General features: G+C 58.9%; 1 protein-coding gene across 3 annotated transcripts in view; it reads left to right on the forward strand.

Moving 5' to 3' along the window:
* ASIC4 (acid sensing ion channel subunit family member 4) overlaps positions 1 to 20,815 on the forward strand; it is a 62,537-nt gene that overhangs the window by 27,933 nt on the left and 13,789 nt on the right. For 2 of the 3 annotated variants that reach the window (XM_005519724.2, XM_088058803.1), the window contains exon 1: positions 5,877 to 7,090. The exons of the other annotated variant lie outside the window; for it this stretch is intronic. In XM_005519724.2, the coding sequence (XP_005519781.1) occupies positions 6,515 to 7,090 (576 nt within the window). In that variant the 5' untranslated portion in view covers positions 5,877 to 6,514. Of the gene's footprint in view, positions 1 to 5,876; positions 7,091 to 20,815 lie in introns of those variants that run through there. 3 annotated transcript variants of the gene reach the window in all.

Here is a 20,815-nt window from a genome sequence, read left to right on the forward strand (position 1 = left end):
TTCCTCCAGTCCTCCCACGCGGGATTGGAGGGCAGCGTCAGCCAAGCATGACCTGCTGCTGGTCACGGGCCAGCGAGCATTGCCAGATCCGGAGTCAGGAGATGGGTGCTGGGTTGAGCATCCTGGGGACGCTGCACACCCTCTGTGCTGACATGTCTGGGCATCCTCCTGGGGAGGAGGCTCTGTTTTGCTCCTCTGAATGGATCTGGGAGGCTTTTAGATTTGTTTTCTCTCTGTGAGAATGTTTGTGCAGTGCGATCAAGTGTCTCACTCATTTTGGGGATGGTTTGTAGTGAGAGGGTAGAGAAGAACATGGACAGGGGGTGCTAGCTTTCAGCCTGGCAGAGCCAGGGCAGTGCAGGTCCATGGCATGTGTCTCAGATGGAGACCAGAAGCAGGGGCTGCTGCACATGGGTGGGAGCTACACAGCATCCTCTGCCTACTGCCTCTTCCTGGGCACAAGGGCAAGAGTTGGCTGAGTGAACATTTCTGGGAAGAGGAATTGAGGAGGGTGACAAGTTAGATCTCACTGTTCACCAGGGTTAAATACCATGGAATCAGCCTGGGCTCAGCGCAAACCCTTTTCTCCCATGATTAGGCAGGGTTTGGACCAATCATCCCATTGAGTGTCCATGGGATCTAACCCAGCTCTGATGCAGGCATTGTCCTCTCAGCCATCAAACAGGTGCTCCTACACCCACATCCTACTGAAACCCACTCCTTAAATTTCTGGAGGCAGGACCTTAAACTCAGTGTTGTTTTCTTGGCAGCAGCAAAAGGTGTCCAGGGCACCTTGTGTGAGCTCATGCACACAGCTTACAAAAGAGACTTTGTAATTGAGGTTTTGCGCTTAATGAAGGAATAAATTGAATGGGAGTGTTGTCTTTAATTGGGGTGTTGCATTAATTAAGGTATTGCACTTAATTGGGGTAAAGCATTTAATAAGGTATCGTGTTTAATGGGGGTAGTTTACGTAAATAGGGTCAGTGCGTTAATGGGGTGCTGCATCTCCCATGCATCTGCTGGCCCTGGCAGACTTTTCATCTGTCACACTGGGCTAAACTGGGGACCAGGACCACCAGTGAGGCTGGTCTGTAGCACTGGAGCTGCCATCTTCCCCATCCCAGCACGATGCAGCTGGTAACAGTGCTCAAATCAATGGCTCTGCTCCTACCCTGGTGTGTACAGCTCCCTCCCACCATTGCCAGTCCCACCACTCCCAGTGGGTGCAGGAGGATGGTGTGGAGGTTTCAGCAAGTGGGGTGCAGGCAGCATTACTGCTCCTGTGGCCCCCCCCCAGCCAGCTCCACAGCAGGCAGTGATGCCTGGCATGCTCATCACACTGTCGCCAGCCCAGCTCTCCTGTAATTGGAGTGGACATCTTGTCATCCCACATCTCCCCACAGCCGAGGCTCTTGCTGTCCTTGCTGCAGAGCCTGACCTGCTGGGCAGGCGCCGGCAGCGTGCCGGGGAGGCCATGGAAGAAGGCTGTTCTTGTTAAGCCAACGTGTCTGCAAGGGTCTCAGAGGATACAACTTGCATGAGGCAGAGCTGAGTGCTGCGGCCAGCTGGGCTCCGCAGTCACGTTCCCTTCAATTAGATCAAAAGTAATGATTGCCCCAGATCCACTTCCCTCTGGGCATGGGGCCGTGGCCAGGGCCAACTCTGGAGTGTGAGGAGCTGGCGAGGAAGATGTAGCAGCCAGCTCACAGGCTTGGGCTGGCACTAGAAGCACTCAGCAAGCTGGATCCATATCCCAGCCAGTTTGGCCTAGCAGAGTATCAGGTGGGAGCTCCATGATGGACAGCTGCCTACTGACCGCTACCAGGTCTGTAACTGTCTGGTCACCCTTGTTCCCACCCTCCTGGGCTGCCTCTGCCGTGTCACTCTTGGTCCCCTGGGCTGATCCCCTGCATCCCTCCTGAGGAGCTGCATCCCTGCAGGCTGGCTGGGAGGGTGAGCTCACTGCAGTGGCACAGCACCAGTGCTGGAGTGCAGTGGGAGTTTGGATCTTGGTATGGGAAAGAGTCAATCCATTGGCTGGGCGACAAGAAAGGGAAATCACAACCAAACCCTCATCTGGACTGGGCTAAGAATAGGAACAGCCAGTGCCTGTGTCTTGAAGGGGATGAATCACCATGAGGGTGCTGGAGGGCACCACAGCAGGGTCAGGTTCACCAAGCATCCCTCCAGACTGTGGGGCCAGCTTCTCCCATGTGTAGACTTCACCCATCTCCTGCTGTGTTCTGTGGGTGTGTCAGAGCCTTGATGTAGAAAGACCCCTCCTTCTGTGCTCAGTTATTTTGTCCATGGATGCAGCCTCTTAACCTCCTCCGCTCTCACCCAAACCTCCAGTGTCTCCAGCCGGTCTCCATCACTGCTCTCTGTTACTGCCATCCTCTATACTCATTACAAGTTGTTTGGATTTTTCTTGATGTGTGTCCCGGACCAGACACAGGGCTCCCAGTAAGGCCTTGCCGCCAGCAAACACTTCAGATGCCTCACGAATGATTCTCCTTCTCACGCAGCCCTGAGCAACGTTGTCCTTTTCACTGAGTTCAGTGCAATTGCAGGGCTGCCAGACATCCCATATTAAACTGATAGATCCCATATCCCAAATGAATGAGGTTTTTCCTATTTTCTGCTAACTCCCAGCTGCTTTTCCAAGCATCTGCCTGGCTGCTGGGCATCTGGAAACACAGCTTCTGCTCACACAGATAACTGCACCTGCAGAACATGTCCTGCCTGAGGGTTCCACCCCTCTGCGTGCCTTGTTTATCCACCTGGGATTGTCCTGGGGTTTGGTGTTAAACTCAGACAAGCTAATGTTGCTGCCCACTGCTGAGCCAGGCTCTGTCCTGCCCTCCTGTCCGCTTGGCAGCCCTGCCCTCCAGCCGCTCGCCCTCTGCTTGCTGGGCAGATTTGCTTCCTGCCCCAGCCCAGCTCTTGTCCTTTTGAATTGTATCTGATTGTTTTCAGGCCATTTCTCCGATTTGTCAACATCATTTTGAATTCCAGTCCTGTCTTCCCTGGCACCCGCAGCCTCCCCCCATCATCTGAGTGTAGTACATGGGCCCTGTGCCAAGTCCCTGACGATCAGCATTCCCCTGGCTGGGGGGCACAGGGGTAAGCAGGAGAGACTCCACTTTCCCAGTCTGCTGGCAAGCCCTTGGCTGGCTCTCCCATTCTGTTGGCTTGCTTGCACGGTGGCTAGTGAAGTCAGCACAGGAGCCCAGGGCATTGTGCTTCTCCTGACTGTCAGCATCATATCCAAGGACTGGATGAGGGGCCATCAGGGGGCAAAGAGACACTGTAGCTGCAGCTAGACCCCAGGTGAAGGGGCACTACACACCACAGAGTCCCCTGTGTGGCCTCATGCCCCCCATGTGGAGGGACTTAGCCACAGGTGAGAGGCTCTGGTGTGGAACCTTGAGGACCTGCAGGCGGGGCAGAACCAGCCATTCCTAGCTCATGCTTTGTTCTCTGCCTTGTCTGGTCTGAGTAGAAAGCAGTCCCTAAGCTCTACTGCCCAGCTTCCCAAGCCATGCTGCTTCCCCACTCCCTACACCTCCACCCCACTGTCTCTCCCAGCATGCTCTCTCTTCCAGAGCTCCCTGGCTGTGAAGCCACAGTCCTCCCCTCTGCAGGGGATGGGGCTTGCTATGGGTGCCACTCACTTGGGCACATCTTGATCCCAACCCATCCTGGCTGCATTCTAGCCTTGGCTAATCCTGCAAGGGGATGAGTCCCCATCACCCATTTGCCCTTGCTGGGTGGACAGGCAGGAACAGAGTACAACAGGAGAGGAAGGAGAGGACAGCCAGGAAAGGAGACGGGAGAGGACTTACATCTTTGGCCACACAGGAAGGGACCATGCTGTGGGGATGGTGCTGAGACATGTCCTCAGTCCAGGTGGCACTTGATAATGGAGCTGAAGATGCCCAGAGAAAGCAGGGATATGTGATCCCCTTGGTATGGGGGACAGGGTCCTGTGGGGAGCCAAGGTACAGTCCTGTTTCCATGCTGTGGCTGTCCAGCACACAGGACACTGGGCTCCAGCTGGTCCCACACTCACACAGCTCAGTTTGCCCTGTAGCTCAGGGTCTGCATTTATGGGGTGACCTAACTGGCAGACCCTCCGTGTCTTCATGTCCCTCGCAACCACACAAGTAGAGACTACACGTCCTGCTCTGCAGACCAAAGACCCAGGGCTGGCCATTGCCTGCTTCCATGGAAACTCCTTGCCACAGGATCAGGCCCTTTCTGCCCATGGTCCTTGCTGGGCCAAGCATCCCCCAGAGGTCCAAGGGTCCCTGTGGATGCAACTGGGATCTGGTGGCTATGTGGCTGGGGCACCTCTGGTGGCAGCAGCGTTTGGGTCACCTGCCCAGCCTACTCCTACCATGTCTTTCTGATCTGGAGGTGCAGGGCTGGCATGTGCATGCTGCATCCCTCGGGCAGGGAGAAACAGGCAGCTGGGGCTGTGCGTGCTCCTTGCTGGAGGCAGCCTATCATGCTGTATTGACCCACACAGAGGCAGAAACATGTGTGCCATGCACAGATCGATGGGAAGATTGAAGATGCATGTGCGCTTGCCGGACGACTGGGGAAAGCTTTGCTGTTGGCATTGGCAGCACAGTGAAGGTCATGCTGACCTGCGGCGCAGTCCCCGAGGAGAGGCGAGGCCTCTTGTCGCGCTCATGGGCGGCTGTCTCATCACTTGTCCTCCGGAGACCCTGGATTCCCTGCCAGGCACGCACCTTCTCAGCAGAGCCATGTCTGCTGGGGTGGGGGGGGGAACCCGGCGCTGGGCTTGTTCTGGGGACAGGGAGCTGGTGTTTCCCCCTGCCACAAGGCAGTGTCACAGAGGGTTGCTTGACTTGTGAGTGAGTGGGTTGGTTCAGCCTTTTTAGCTGTACAAACCCTCCATCACCAGCTGGTGAAACCACGGCAGGAAGCTGGAAGAGCTCAAAACTTGCTGGCAGAGGTGTTGTGCATCGGGAACAGACAGACCTAGGTGCCGTGTGGTTGGTGCCTCAAGGTTGAACCCATCACCTCATGACTGAGCCACGCAAGCAGAGCCCCACTGCCGCGGGCAGGACGGGGCAGGAGGGCACCTTGCTTGTCACGCTGCCTGCAGGGCAGTGCTGCCACGGGGGCTGGGTGCTGCCTGGGGCTGTGCGCAGGTAGCTTGTCCTGGAGGGAGCAGACCCCGGGAGGAGCAAGGGCTCGGCAAGGCGGGACAGGGTGAGGGCTACCCCGGCTCAGCCTTTCTAGCAGAGCTGGTCACTGCCTGTGGTGCCCCCCACTTCTCGTGCGCTGCCGTGGAACAATGAGAAGCAGCGAAGGAGGGAGGGAAGAGGGACAGAAATGAAGCCGGAGGAGCCCATCCCGGGTGCACAGCGAGCGCAGTGGACAGGGGGGCGGCGGACACGGGGCGCGGGAGGCTATACTGCCGCCCTCCTGGCTCCGGGGCACCGAGGAGCACGGAGGGGGCGGGGGGAGGCACGGGAAAGCGCACCCCTGGCGCCCCGCGTTCAGCTCCGCTCCGGCGGCGTCTCGCCGGCCGAATCCCGCCGGGACAGCCGGGGCCGGGACCGGGACGGCCGTGACTCGGCGCTGGCCGCCATGGGTCGCGGCAGGGAGGCGGTTAACGGCCAGGGAGCCGCCGAGGCAGGAGGAGTCCGCAGGCGGGCGAGCAGGAGGGGGCCGCCGGGCGAGCTGCCCGCAGGCTGCCCGCCCCCGCCGAGCCGCGCCGCGCCCTGCCCCGGGGCGCACGGGCCGGCGGGGCACGGCGGGGCCAGGCGGAGAGCGCGGCGGCAGCGGAGACGGCGGGGGACAGGCTTCGTGCCCCGCCCGCCACGGCACGGCTCGGCACGGCTCGGCATCGCGCGGCGCGGCACGAACGACTCGGCATCGCACGGCGCGGCACGGCTCGGTTCCGCTCGGCACGGCTCGGCTCCGGCAGCTCCCGAGCCATTCAAACAAGTGGCTCCGGCAGCACTTCGGGGCCGGAGCTGGGGAGCGGGCGCAGCGTGGCTCCCTGCCCCGGAGGCGCCGGGCCCTTCACACTGCCTCTTTTCTCTGACGCTTGCTCTTTATTTGACGATGAAATAATGTTGACATGTCTTGAATTATTAAGTATTCCCTGGATTTTATTAGCACATGATGCCTAAATGCTGCCTGTATCTGCTGGGGTCTTAACCAGAGAGGAGCGAAGGAGAGAGGCAGAAAGACAGAGCGAGGGAGAGGAGAGAGAGGGGTTTTTGACAGCTGTATTTGTGCTGATAAGCGAAGGCACAAGGAGACGATCGACTAGTGAGACAAGAGGGAAGCGGCGGCTCGGAGCTGCTGAGAGGGGCTGCGCTTCCCTCCCGAGACGGCTCGGCCCTCCCGGTGCCGTGCTGGGGCTTGGGGGGGACCCGAACCCCCTCCCAGCGCCTGGCCGGGCTCTCGGCCGGTGCCTGTGCCAGGGGGCAGCTCGCTGGCTGGGCACACCAGCTGCACGGGGCAGATGCCGATTGAGATCGTGTGTAAAATCAAATTTGCTGAAGAGGATGAGAAGCAGAAGGAGAAAGAAGAAGGGGACAAGGAGAGCCTGATCGAGGAGCCTGCCCGGCCCCGCTCCCGGGATCTGGCCACCTTCGCCAGCACCAGCACGCTGCACGGCTTGGGACACATCTGCCGGTCGGGACGGCTGGGCGTGCGCCAGACCCTCTGGGCATTTGCCTTCCTGGCCTCGCTCGCCTTCTTCCTCTACCAGGCGGCCAAGTCAGCGCTGCTCTACCTGGAGCACCCCCACGTCATGGCCCTGGACGAGGAGGCCATCCGCGAGATGGTCTTCCCCGCCATCACCATCTGCAACATCAACCGCTACCGCCACTCGGCACTCACCGACGCTGACATCTTCCACTTGGCCAACATGACCGGGCTGCCCCCCAAGGACCGAGATGGTCACAAGGCCACGGACCTGCTCTACCCTGACCCCGACATGGCTGACATTGTCAACCGCACCGGCCACCAGCTCGACGACATGCTCAAGAGCTGCAACTTCAGCGGCGAGAACTGCTCATCCCGTGATTTCACTGTGGTGAGTGCACACCTGGCTCAGCTTCCCTGGGGGCCCCTGCCGGCACGGGGGGCACCCACCCGTCCGCGTGGCAACCGAGCAGGGCTCCCTGGCTCACTCCGGCTGCTGAAGTTTGCATCTCTCTCTGTTTGAGTTTCCCTCCAAGTTTCACATGGAGAGAGGGAGAGGATCCTCCGTGGGAGCTCTCAGCAGGGCTCTGCGCCACAGGACTGGGCTGTCGGCAGGTCTGTGCCTGAGGGGCTCACGGGCAGGAGCCGCGGTGGGTGAGCAGCAGGGTTCAGCGGTCCCTAGGGTGGGTGTGCAGCGGTCAGGGGGAAAGCTATGGCACGGAGTCCTGCTCCAGCCTGCTCTTCTTTCCCCGGATCACAGTGCCCTGACACAGGGTGTTTTACTCAGCGAGAGGGGCTGGAGCAGGGGGGCAGGCAAAGACCCCTTTGCACATAAGGGGAACCTTCCCGCATTTGCGGGATTAGCACCGGGATGTGTGTAAATGTGGACACCGCCGGCATTGCACACTCACGTGTGCACATGCCGAGCGCAAATGCCGAGCTGCTCCGCTCCGGAGGCTACAGCCGGGCGAGCGGGGGGCTGCCCGGGGCTGCCCACTCATTGCCCGGGACTGGCAGCAGGGCCTCTTCTAAGCAGCGCCCAGTCTGCCCAGGCAGAGAGCCCCTGGCCGACCGCCGCCAGTGTGCAGCTCTCACCAATATTGAGCCTGGAATCACAAATCCCCGCTGTGGTTTGGGAAAATAAATGTGCTGAACGGGCGGAATACCTGATGGGACCCTTTTCAGACCTTAATGACTCTGGAAATGAGCCGCCTCTCTCCTACGCCTGCCAGGGGCTAGTGCTCAGCTGGCTCCCGCGTTCTCAGGAGCTGTGCTGCCAGCCGGACCCCGCTCCGTGCCGGGGAGCGGGCTGTGATGCCATGGGCTGTGCAGGATACTGGGGAAGAGAGGAGGCTCCGTGGGGCTGGAAATGGCTGATGCAGCACGTTCCGTTTCACTTCGTGCCCATCGGTACAACGCCTGCTCTATGTGCAGAGTGATGCTGTCCCTGGGAAAGAGACGTTTGGTGGGGGGGCTGCCCTGTGCGGGGGGGTGGTGGTGGCATGGGGGCACTGCAGTGGAGCGACAAGGAGCGGGGGACAGCGGGCGGGCAGCCCCACTCCTCCTGGGGATTTGCTGGGCTCTGTGCCTGCTCTACGCCAGCTGCTTAAGTTTGCCGGGAAGCAGTGTGGTTCAGCAGGGTTTGGAGCATGAAGATCTGGTGCTGGACAGTCCTGCACGTGGCTTGGCCATGCTTACTCCAGCCCTGGGATCCTCCTGGAGGATCCTGCACAGCTTTGGTTTGTGGGGGAGGCGGCGAGCCCAGCCTTGTGCTGGGTAGTGGCAGTGCCTGGCAGTGAGATTTGGTGTGTGCTGAGCTGCACTGTGATGCTGGCAGGGCAGAGCTCAGGTGGATGGGGCAGTACAGGCTTCCCACAGCATGGACAGAGTGTGTGGCATGCACTGTGCTGGGTGGCAGTGAAGGGTGACCACCAGGACAGTCACTGGGACCCAGTTTCTCTGCATGTGGCCGTGAAGGACCAGCTGGCCTGCCTACCTCATCTGTTTATGAGAATGCCCTGGGGATGCCCAGGCAGCTGGGCTCTGGTGTGCTGGCACCTGCACTGGAGCAAGTTTCAGGCATGAAAATGGCTAGTGCCAGCTGACCTATGGGCTCATGGCCAAAGAAGGGGACTACAGGGCTCCTAAAGCCTGCACTCACCCTGTCCACAGCTCAACACTTCTGGCCTTTGAGGCATCAGGGGCTGTACCTGTCACCTCTCACTCGCCTGGAGCAAAGGGGTGAACATGGGGCAGGAGAGGCTGCAGAGATGGGTGTGGGGAGGAATGGATGAAGACGTGATACACCTCTCTGCCACACAGCATGTCCCAAAGCCTTGCCAGGCAGCAGTGGGACCTGTCAAGGCATCACACCATTTGTAGCTGGAGCCTTCTACTCCTGTTCCCTGAGCCAAATCGGTCCCTTGTGCCTCCTGGGAATGACTGAAACACAGCACAAGCTTCTTGGCAGGCAGGTTGAGTCCCAGCTGTGCTGTGTGGGCTTGGGCACTCCTGTGCCTCATATCTGTGGCTCCAGTGAAGAGGCACCCAGGCTGCACATGTGGTGGGGAGCTCCAAGCTTTGTTGGTCCCATTTCTGGGTCCCCATGTGAGCCTTCATGTTCAGAAAGCGTTTGTACCCGCTCTGCTGTGGGCGAGTGTGTGAGTCACAGCATGTCCTAGCAGTGATGGAGGGTCCCAGACTGCAGCATGTCCCAGTAGGGCAAATGGCTTGCGGTCCCAGGGCACCCAGCCCACAGTGAGCAGCCTTTGTAGCAGAGGTTGTCCCACAGCGATACTGGAGAAGGGAAGGAGCTATCCCTGCAGACATGCTTGTAGGAGTGCTGGAGTCTTTCCCTCTGGGTATGAGGTGGACTTTGTCCAGAGGCTGGAAGTTTTTCAGCATGAGAGTGGCCAAGCTGTGGGGCTGCCACCACTGCCTGTCCAGGAGCAGGAGCAGCGCCAGGGCTGGAGCGCATCCCCTCACACTGCTGCTTGCAGCCCGTGCTCACGCAATAAATAACTCGTGCGGATCCTTTAAGTAAGAGCCTTGAGTGGTAAATGATCTTCCCCTATTCAACGTCACAAATCCACATTCTTTATGGGACAGCAAATTAAGAAACTATCGGGAAAAAAAAAAATCCCCAGCGTAAGCATCTTCCATGTAATAAAGCCCGGCTGGGCTGTAAATCTCCCCAGCGGCAGGGACAGCCCTGAGCTGCAGCGAGGCTCCCTGCAGCCCCGCTGACAAATGTGCCCCCTGTGCCGGCTGCTAGAGGGCCGTGCTGGAGCTGTGGCAGAGCCTTTTCTGACCCCAGGGAGCTGTGCCGTGCTCCGCAGCTCCCCAGTCTCTGCCGTGCTCGGGGGCAGTGCCCGGTGCCGGGCGGCACACTGTCCGATGGATGCCTGGTGACAGTGCCGGGCGCGGGACGCTCCTGGCTGGGCGAGCGCAGCTGCAGAGCTGAGGGTGCCGGAGCAGGAAATCAATGGCACTCTTTACGTGCCATTAAGCAGGAGGCTGGGAAGTATCCCCACGGGGCTGGGGCTGAGCTGCTGCGGGTGCTTTGCGCTCGCCCTAACCTCCCTGCCTGGCATCCCGGTACAGCCACAAGCCGAGGCCAGTTCTGGCCATGCCAGGTGGCAGGCACTGAGGGGAAAGGGAGCCTTCCCAACGGTGCTTTGGAGATGGGGGTGCAGGCAGATGGGGTGTGCAGGGGTTTGGGGGCTGTGGGAAGAAGTGCGTGGAGGGGGCCCCTCAGTTGGCAGCAGCATCCCGCCTGTTTGCCGGCAGTGGCTGCAGCGGGAGCCTCCGCTCGCGGCCGGGCAGGAGCCCAGTGCCTTTCTCAAAACCTCATTCGTTGTCAAAAGCCTTTTGTTTGTGATGTGTGGCTGCTGAAGCCAGTTGTGCCGGGGCTAGAAGCTGGGGGGGAGCAGGGAGGTTGCTGAGAGCTGGCAGTGCCTCTCAGAGCTGGCACCGGCCCCAGCTCTCCATGCTAGGCCTCCTGCCTTCCTGTGATGCGGGTGGTGTGAGGGGGCTCCCCAGCACCCCATGCAGACCCCAGAGGAGGAAGCCCTCTGCTGAGATGGGTGACATCCTCAGCTGCATTCCACATGCACACAAGAGATCCTGGTTCAGGGAGTGGGCGGGGGTAGCAGGCTGTCACCTCTGCCTCCTCCCAGCAAGCTGCTCCTGACATGGGGACTCTCTGACCTTTCCACCTGAATCGTACTTAATAAATGTCACATTTTCAGCCTATTTTTACTGGGTAAAAGAAATGGACTGATTGTTTTTCACCTGCCCTGCTCTGCCTGGTGCCTGCTCAGTCCCTGGCATTCAACCACTCAATTTTCCCTGTACTCTTGTGCAGGGCTGGGTCTCCCCAGCTGCTCAGTGGGCTCCAACTACTGCAGAACCTGCTCTAGCTGGAGCACAGAGTGGCTCTCGGGCCAGGCAGTGCCATACGGGTCCCAGCACAACATCATCCCCTTTGGAGGGTGGCATGGCTGTGACTTTGATGGGTGTCCTGCCATGCCTGGCAGGGACTGGCTGGGCTGGGGCTGGTGGTGTCAGTGCCCAAGAGAGACTGGAGCATCCCTCACTGATCCCATGCCTGTGAGCTGGTCAGCTGAGCCCATCTGTGCCCATCTGGGTCACAGCACTCCTCTCACTGCATCCACATCCTGCAGTCCCAGCCCAAAACTTGAGCCAGCTACCCAGGGGCTCACAGCCCATCTGGAACCCTCCAACCTCACAGTCTGGCCACGGTGCTCGTGCATTTCAGGCCTATGTCCCGGGTAGTGCAGGCATGTTGCAGGTTGGCCGTGCTCCTGTCCGGAGCAGTGGCAGCGGCATCTCCGGCGCTGTTACACATGAGCCGCCTGGGCACGGCTCGAGGCGCTGTTTGTGCCAGAAAACGGGGGACTTTAATGCAATTCGTTGCCATTTAATTTTACACAATTCCTGCTGCTTAATCCGCTGAGAAATGCTAATTTATACAATTCACGTCTAAAAATAAATGTCAGTCCAGCAGCTCCCAGCAGCGGGTAGCTGCTCCCACCAGCCCCCACCGAAGCCTTCTGCAGGGACCCCAGTCTAGAGCCCACCTTGCTCCCTGCCAGCCATGCTGCTACTCCTTGTCCTGAGTGCTCAGGCTCTGGCAGAAAATGTGTGGATTTGGGGATAATGGGATTTTGGGACACTGCAGTGGGAGAGCAAGGGATTGACTGCACCTAGGGGTGTCATTGCAAAGTCCCTTGTGCAGTGGAGCAGGGTGACAAGGGGACAAGCAGGTGTCTTGGCAATCTGACTCTTTCAGATGGCTAGGGAGATGTTATTGGTATGGGGGTCATGAGGTGTCTTTGGGACCACTGCTTCCTCATGGATCCCCCCCAATAAATCTGGGTGCAGCCCCTTGTACAACTGCACCGTGGGCTGTGGCTAGAGGTGCATGGAGCAAGAAGGGTGCTCAGTGCAAAGGCCTGGCATGTCACCACCTGGGCTGCACATGAGGGGTCCAGCCACAGGTCAGGTCAGATGCCACCTAGTTGGCAGGTATTAATTGGTCACAAAGTGCCATTAATGAATGTGGGATGGGAGGGAAGCATGCACCCCTCCTGCCTGGGAAGTAGGGATACATCATTAGGTCTCTGAGGAGGCTGGTCTGCAGGGGACAGCAAGGGGACTGGAACATGGGGACAAGGGTATCCATGGCTGGGAAGAACCTATACTGAGCTCCCAGATCCATGTCTCTTGCCCTTGAGCATCTCCGTACCCTGCTGCCCTCCACCCCAATGCCACTGCCCCAACCATCTCACACCCACTGCCTCCTCTTCCCCACCCCTTTGCTGAACGGAGCCCCATGCCATCTCCATCCAAGTGGGGTGACACTGACACCAGCAGCAACACTGAGGAGAGGGTGCCAGGGCAGTGGGGTGGGCATCAAGGGCCATGGTCATGGGTGCCAGCTCCCTGCAGGAGGGGGGCGAGGCGGGGGAGCAGGGGGGTGCGGAGGCGACGCAGCGGGGGAGCAGAGATGCTGAAGGAGCCGACGGCTTTCCCACCGTCTCCCTGATTGAGATCGGATCACCGTGAGCATAAAAAAGCTCTCTTCATAATTATATTTAATGAATTGACTTTAAAAGCTCTTATGCTCTTATCTGGGTAATTTAATATCACACACTTAATAAGCCTGTCTCCGATACGGGGGGAGCCAGCGGCCAGGACGCCCGCGCCTGGTGTGTCTCCCCAGGGATGTGGGACGTGCCATGAGGCTGGGCCCACGTGCCAGGCTGAGTGGAGGGGAGCGCTGCTGCCCCTGGGGCCAGGGCACCCGTGGGGTGACTGTGGGGCAGTGCCCCTCCAGCACTGCTGGCTGCAGAGGGGACTGGGCACCTCGGGTGGCTGTGAGAGGAATGGGGATGAGACTCACTGAGGGGATTGGCTCCAAGAGCTGGTGCTTGCTGGTGCCTGGGGCCACAGGGCTGCGAGACCATGGGGAGATGGGAACAGAGGGCAGTGGGGCTGACAGGGCGCAGGGTGACAGATGGGGCAGCGAGGTTCATGGAGTGCCACGTGGCTGGCTGGGCATGGGGCAGGGCTGGCAGGGTGCAGATGCCCTGTGCCACCGGCATGGCTGGATGCCACATGGCCCCATAGCTGAAGGGCATTGCTGTGGCCCCATCCTTTATGTCAGTGCCAGTTGTGGCAGGGGTCTCACAAACAGCACTGGGGACAGCCATGGGTCAGAGTGCACCACGGGTTCCAGTGCCACGATGTTGTTAGATCCCTGTCTCCTTCTGACTCCAGCCACCTGGGATAGTCAGCTGGGGTGTCATGGAGGTAAATGAAGGCTTATCACCACGGTCTCTGCAGCTCTGTCCCTCCCCTCCCCGCACCCTCCTGGAGCCCCAGAAGGGGTTTGGGCTGCCTCCTGCAGGCCGGCATTGCTGCAGCCCCAGGAGGAGTCTGGGCCCCCGCCCCTCCTTGCCGCCCCCCACAACCCATCACTGCATGCAGGCGGGTGCCCGCGGCGAGCCGGAGGGAAGGCTCTGCCATATGGAGCCAGGGGCCCTGGGGACTGCAGGAGCCTGGGGCTGGGACCTGTGGCCGTGGGGGCAGCCCCCAGAATCCTGCACTCCAGACACTCACTGGGCAGTGGGGTGGAAAGCCACTGGCCAGCCTTGTGTTCCCTGCATGTCAGAATTAGAGCTGCTGTGAGCTGGTCTGTCTCCCCAGCCTGCGCCCTCGGTCCCCGATTCCCAAGTGGTGAAGGACAGAAGCACATCCCAGCATCCATGACTCTGCTGCCCCAGGACAGGTGGCAGGGACAGGGTCACAAGGGCAGGGTGAGTGATGTTGGCCCTTGGCCAGCCATCCCCAAGCTCTGGAGTGCCTGGCAGTGCCGGCTGCCATCCTGGCACTTGGTGCCAAGGCTGGGCGGGCTGGAGGGAGGCGCGTGCCAAGGCTTTGGGGCAGGGGAACAAGGACACAGCTGCCACCTGGCCCTGCGGAGGCACTGCCCTGAGCAGAGCGGGGATCCCAGCTCCCCACTGGGGCATGGGGCAGCCGTGCCGGGTCTCCCTCCATGAGGGAGTGTCTGGAGAAGGAGGTTTACGGAGCTGCACTAAGTGACGCAAATGGTTTGAAGCCCATAAAGAGAGACGGTTTTATGTAAGACGACTATATAAAGCTCTGCTGTTCTGCCATTGATGAGATATAGGCCTTTATTTATAGAAGGCAATGTTTGCGGTGCGAGTGCTGAAAGCCAGCCAGGGACCCGCAGATAGGGCGTAAAGTCATTTGACATGCAGCTGCCGTCGACACTGTTCACACATTAAAGAAAAAAATTAACAAGTTTGCAGCCAGTCAGGTGGAAAAAACAATAATTGTTGAAAAACGTATTTCCCCCTTTTTCCAATAACAAATAACTGGAACGCTGTTGGGAAGGCTTCAGCTTGCTTTCTTTCCCTCTGGGAAAGGATGGGCTGAGGCTCCAGCCAGGCTAGCGGATGGAGTGGGCAGGGGGAGGCAGACAGGGTGGGATGAGAGCCCAGACAGGGTGGATGTCCCTGCCTAGGCATTTTTATGTCCATGACTGGAATAACAGGGCTTGCAGGCAGGAATGAAGGCACCAACAGCTCAAAATGGCCATGTGTGTGCTGAAGGATGAGGGGGGGGGACAAACACCGAAGATTCTTATTACATGAGGGGCTGTGGACCAAACCCCACTGGATTTTCCTACCTGGCCCAGCATTGTCTCTCTCCACCTGCACAAACAGGGATGCTCTGAGGTTATTTCTTAGCCAGATGTGGCTGGGTTTTTAGTGGAGAGCATGCAGCCAGTCCCTGTGGTCAGAGCGCCCTGCCAAATTCTGTTTCATGCACGAAAGGAGGAAAAACTTCTCTTGATTAATTGTGCAATAGGGGAAAACCTGCATCACTAACCTGCTCCTTGCCGGTCGCTGGCCTTTTCTTCCAGGCACTGCCCTGACATGCAGCCGAGGGAGGGTGTGAGGGCAGGAGGGTGCTGACTCCTCTGCTGTGTCCTGCCCTGTCCTGACTCTGCCATGACCATGAAGGATCCCAGCAGGGAGCAGTCAGGCTCAAGGTCAAGTAGCTTCCCTGTAGCTCCCTGCACTGTTCTGTGAATGGCTGTCCCCTGATCATCCTGCAAAGCCTTCCCCCAGTGTGCTGTGCCAGGGACAGGCAGGGCCCTGCCAGCCCCACCACCCACCACGCCACCATTGTGCCAACAGCAGGCAGGAGGTGAGGGTAGCAAATGGCGCCGTGCTGCTGGGCTTGGGTTGGGGCAACTGGACCTGCAGCCTGGTGCACTGGGACTCAGGGCTCGTGCATGTGACTGCTCTGTCCCCAGGAGATGTCACTGGCTGAATGGCTGCTCCTCCTCTGCCACCCCTCTGCAGATGCCCTCCAGATCACTTGACCCATATCTGGGCTCGCAGACAGAAGCCCGAGCACACACTGCACATGATGAGCATCAGCTGAGCTCAACTGAGCTCAACAGGTTTTCTTCCAGCAGAACAAAAGGTTGTCACCTGATAGCAGCTTGGGGAAGGTGAGTACAGGAGGAGCTGGAGGACAGGAAAGCCAGTGGCTGGAAGGACCTGTGGGCACTGTGTCCCAGTGGCACAGGGGTTGGGGACCCCTCTGTGTTGGAGAGCGGAGCCAGGCTGTCCCCTGCCCATGATGGCTGGGCAGGCAGGGAGCAGAGTCTGGGGGACACACTGGTCAATGCTGGCCAGTTCTGGGATGTGCAGGGCAGGAAGGGAGAGGAGGTATAGCCTTGTCAGAGTAGAGCCTCTGATTAATCACTAACTGCCGGCCCTCCAGCCAGCAGCTCATTAGCAGTCTAATTTCTGGTGCCCGGCATGCAGGAGGGCTGTGCAGCTCTGATTGAGCTGGATGCGCTCATCTGGGCAGCTGCAATCAGCTGGTGCCCCCCCCCAACTCTGCTCACAGTCACAATCAGTGGCCACGTCCCCCATGTCCGGGGTGGGCTGGATAGCAGGTGCCACAGGTCCTACAGGTGATGCAGGTGCTGCAAATGCTGTGGGTTCCCTGGTCAGGCAGGGATAAAACACATCAGTGGCAGGTGCTACAGAGAGCTTGTGAGCAGGGCCAGGGGCTGGAGATGTGCCCACATCTCCCCCTGTATCCATCGATAGTCTGGCTGTGCCTGGAATGTGGTGGTCCCTGTGGTGTCATGGGGCTGGGAGCAGCTGTCAGTGGTGTCAGCAGCCATGGAGAGGCACTGCGCTTGGCTGCACGAGGATATGTCACCAGCCTGTCATTCCTGGGGTCAATGACAGCCTTGCACATCCCTGCACTGCCCTGCCACCTGCATGTGCACCCACAGGGCAGCCAGGCTGTGGTCCCTGCCTGCATCCTGGTGTTCGTGCCACCACCCCAGGTTCTTTTCTCCCTTGGCTCTTCTTCTTCCCAGACTCCTTCCCCAGTGGGATGGGGGAATTCACCTGGGCCATGGGAGCAGGACAGGGGTAGGAGTGTTCCAGGAAAGAGGCACTGTCTGTGGATGCTGCCTTTCTCTCATGGACCTTAAACTTCATCTGGGCATGCAGAGGTGGGCACTGCCATGCTTCCCAGCTGCCTGGGGGTGTTTGCAACTCAGCCTTATCCCTTTGCCCTCCAAAACTTGCTGCGTCCTTCACTCCCAAGCTGCCATCTCGACAATTTTTTCACAGTGCAAGGAGTGAGGGAGAGACCGCAGCAGAGAAAAGCACCTCCATCTGTCTTCAATGCTCCAGTGGCTGGAGCAGAGCAGGGAAGGGGCCTGCAGGTGTCCCCACTGCGTTGGGGCAAGAAGGGTTAGGGTGCATGTGGGGACAAGTCAGGGGCCATGCTGGGGCTGTGACTCCTGCAGAGGAGGCAGGGCCAGCCCAGCATCTAGTGCTGCTGTCCCTGGGAAAGGCTTGGAGCAGCCCACCTTCCCGAGCAGCACGGGACTGAGGGCACTATGCAAATCCAGCTGAGATTGATGCAAGCATTAATTATGTCCCATCAGCTCAGCTTTTGCCCAGCAAGGCAGGGCACCCAGGTCGTGCCGCAGTTTGTGTAGGAAAGATGAATTTGCACTGACAGTGTGTCCCCTATGCCTGTCCCCCTGCCCACAGCCTGCTCCCACCACCCTGCTGTGACTGTGGTATGCCATGCCAGGTCAGCCTGGCTCTCCCAGGCCCATGGCACTGTCTGGCTCATGGGTGAAGTCATCACTGAGCAGGGAGGTGAACAGTCTGAGACAGGAGCAATGCAAGCGCTGTCAAGCAGTCTGGCGTACCCAGCTCTGAGGTCCTGCTAATCAGAGAATGTCTGCAATTACATGTGATAATTATGGGCAGGGATTCACAGTAACTCCTGCCCTGTTGGCATGACACTGGTCACACCAAGGTGCATTGCTTCGTCATGAGGACAGGAGGAAATAACCAGGACTGTTCAGCAGGCTCTCCTGGCACAGGAAATGGTGTATCACCAGGCCTACTGCCCATCCCATCCCGTCCTGTCCTGTGCCATTCTCATCCCGTCCCATTCTCGTCCCGTCCCATCCCATCCCCATCCCATTCCATCCCACACCACTCCATTCCCATCCTCATACCCATCCCATTTCACCCAATCCCATTCTATCCTGTACTGGACATGGTACAGCATGCACAGTGCCATACATGGAGCCCTGCCTGTGTGGCCATGACAGCTGCTCTGTCCCCAGGCACCTGGCTGATCACATCTCAGTGGAGCTGCTTTTCAGAGGGAGTTTTTCAGGTTCTGACCCTCCTGTGCTGCTGCTGCTGCTCTGACATCCTGTTTCCTTATCGCCTGACATGACCTTAATTAACTCCCTGTGCTGATAATGCTCTGGGTTTCTCCTCCAGGAGCTGTATCTCAGCACTGTGTCCTGCCTCATCCTCTTATGGACCACACAGAGACTGCACAGGCAGCCTGGAGCAAGGGGGAGAAAGGGATGTGTGGTGCAGGCAGGGCAGTGAAGTGATACTGGGGTCACTGGCATGACATGGAGTAGATGGCACAGTGCTAGAGCCAGGGGATTGGTGCAGCATTGAGGGTTTCAGGGAGATGCTGACCTGGTGGAGATGGCTGTCATGGTGCAGAGGTGGGGGTTCTGGCAGGAGGAGGGGCTGTGTTGATGCCCAGGGCAGGGTGGCAGAGGCAGTGGTGCCCATGGCAGCAGCGTATATCCCAAGCTCCAGAGGTGCTGCACGTCAGTGTGGAGGGATCCTGGCTCTCCTTGCACTGCTGCAGGGGGCTTGGGGGGCTGAACTGGCAGGACCCCTCACCCCTGGGAGCTGGCTGACTGCCTGGCTGCCCCTCCACTGCCAGCCCTAGTGGATTGAAATGCCAGCACTGATGACTTGTAGCCACTTTATCTCCCACGCTTGGCAAATATTGGCAAAGAGGAGATGTTTCAATAGTGAGGTTTGCCGATGGGAATCTCAGTGTGTGATCCCACCAGCTCCATGCCGTGCAGCAGCTCAGCTGCCTCTGAGGCAGGTGCTCACCAGGATTAAGCCTGGCATGGGCACAGTCTGGGGCCTATGGGGCCTCTTCAAGCACCTTTTCCCCACAGACTGGCTCCCAGCAGGGTGCTGTTCTGAGCTTATCTGTGTTGCAGGTCAGGTGTCATCTTCTGGCACAGAAGCAGGGCTCTGGAGCAAGGCCCCTGATCAGTGCTCCTGTCACCTGCAGGTAGCTTTGACCTGGCAGCAGCCAGGCCAGTGCCACAAGACCTGCAAAAAGCAAAAGTTGCAAAATGCTCTCAGACTGTCTCCTCCCAGCTGGCAGCCACACAACCCACATCTTCACTCCTATTCCCCACAGCTCCTAGTTCCCAAAACTTTAGTCCTGCCTGTCTCAGGTGCTCAGCTCCCATCCCCAGGCCCACAGCCCAGGAAGCAGTTAGGATGAAGGACCAGCTGTTCCTGGGCATGAGAGGGCAGGGTGCATTTTGACCCCTCTGTTCATGCTGACTGCAGACACAATGGAAATTGTATTTTCCTGAAGCTAGCTGTGCAATGGACACCTCAGGCATTATGGAAAGTGTGTACAGATACACCTACTCACAGCATGTGATGGATAGAATGCTGGGAGCAGCATATAGTCCTGGGAATGAGGCACTGGATCTGAGCAGGGGCAAGGGGAAATGGTCTGAAGAGAGGAGGTAGAGCTGACAATGCTGCTCCCCTTTGTGGGAGAGGCAAAGGGGTATGAGGAGGGGAGAAGGAGGTCCCCAGCTGCAGGAACAGGTTGTCTTACCCCATTCCTGCCAGGACATGTGCCTGCTCCCACAGCAAGCCCTGGGAGCTGGAAGGAGCTGAAGAGGACAACTGAGGAGCTGCTGCAGGTGCCAAGGACCAGCATACGGAAAATGTGGCCCAGACCCGCAGGAGACGTAGATGCCTTGGGAGTCCTGAGACACCCAGCCCATCACCTACATGGAGGGCAGATAATGGGGATATAGGGATGGAAGGATATGGGCTGCAGAGTTGTCCCTGCCTGCCAGTGCCTGCACCTCTTCCCCTTCCCGGCAGCCCCAAGGAGGGAGCCCCTGTCAGTGCCAGGGTGCAGGGGCTCTCTTGATCAGCCCCGCCACCCGGGAGCACCCAGGCTGGGGAAAGCCAACCCCTATCATGTTTGTTCCATTGATTTAGTACCGCGGAGAGGGTTTAATCAGCCTTTAGCCTGCACGCTCCAGCATTAAGAACAAATCCATTAGCCACGAGATAACCACAAAGGGTTGCGCTGAGGCTGGATGAGGTCCCAGCGCCTTCAAGATGCAAATTGGCAATCAAAGATCAAAGCCATGCAGCTCCCTAATCTCTGCTAAAAGGGCTCAGCTATTAACGAGCCCTTTCCCACTGAGCTGTGATCACCCCACTTCACTAGGACTCCCTATGTGCTGTCGGGTTACACCATCATCCCGACTGGCCTCCTGGCCCCTGGTCCCCTGAGCCGGCCCTGGGGAGGAGGGTGCAGCCAGGGCTCAGGCTGTTTGCTTGCATGTTATTTCCTTCAGTTCTGCCACACTGGAGTCAAACTCGTGTTGTTGGAGGGAGCAGAGCCTACAGCAGTGTCGGGGGTCAGGGCTGGAGGGGAGGATAAAGGGAAGAGGTGGGAGTTTGGATGGGGCAGGGTGGTGGGAGAACTGTGCAGGGCTTATGTGGTGACTTCAGAGAGGGGTGGCTACCCCTCCCACTGCTCAGGGATTTAGCCTGGTTCAGCCCCTGCCTGGTTGCACCAGGTGGCTCAGGGCAATCCCTGCTGGCCCCAGGGAAATCAGTGGTGGGGAGCATGGCGTGGGGGCAGGCAGCAGGGACCGGGTGAAGGATCATGGCACAACAGAGTGTTTTGGAGCCATGTTCCCCTTTTGAGGGTATCCCTGCCTGTCTCATGTCACCCTGGAGCACAGGGGTGCACGAAGCCCGGATTCCCATAGCCACCCTGCCAGTTTCTGCACGGTGATGAGTTCAGGCTGCAGGATGCAGTCTGCTCCCTGCTCCCCACCCAGGCCACGCTGCCTGTGGTGGCTCCACACATGGCTGCCACAGCAGCCCCGTGAGTCCCAGTCACC

The sequence above is a fragment of the Pseudopodoces humilis genome, chromosome 8, assembly GCF_049639895.1.
Source record: "Pseudopodoces humilis isolate 2021_Gansu_Grassland_sample_001 chromosome 8, ASM4963989v1, whole genome shotgun sequence".
NCBI lineage: Eukaryota > Metazoa > Chordata > Aves > Passeriformes > Paridae > Pseudopodoces > Pseudopodoces humilis.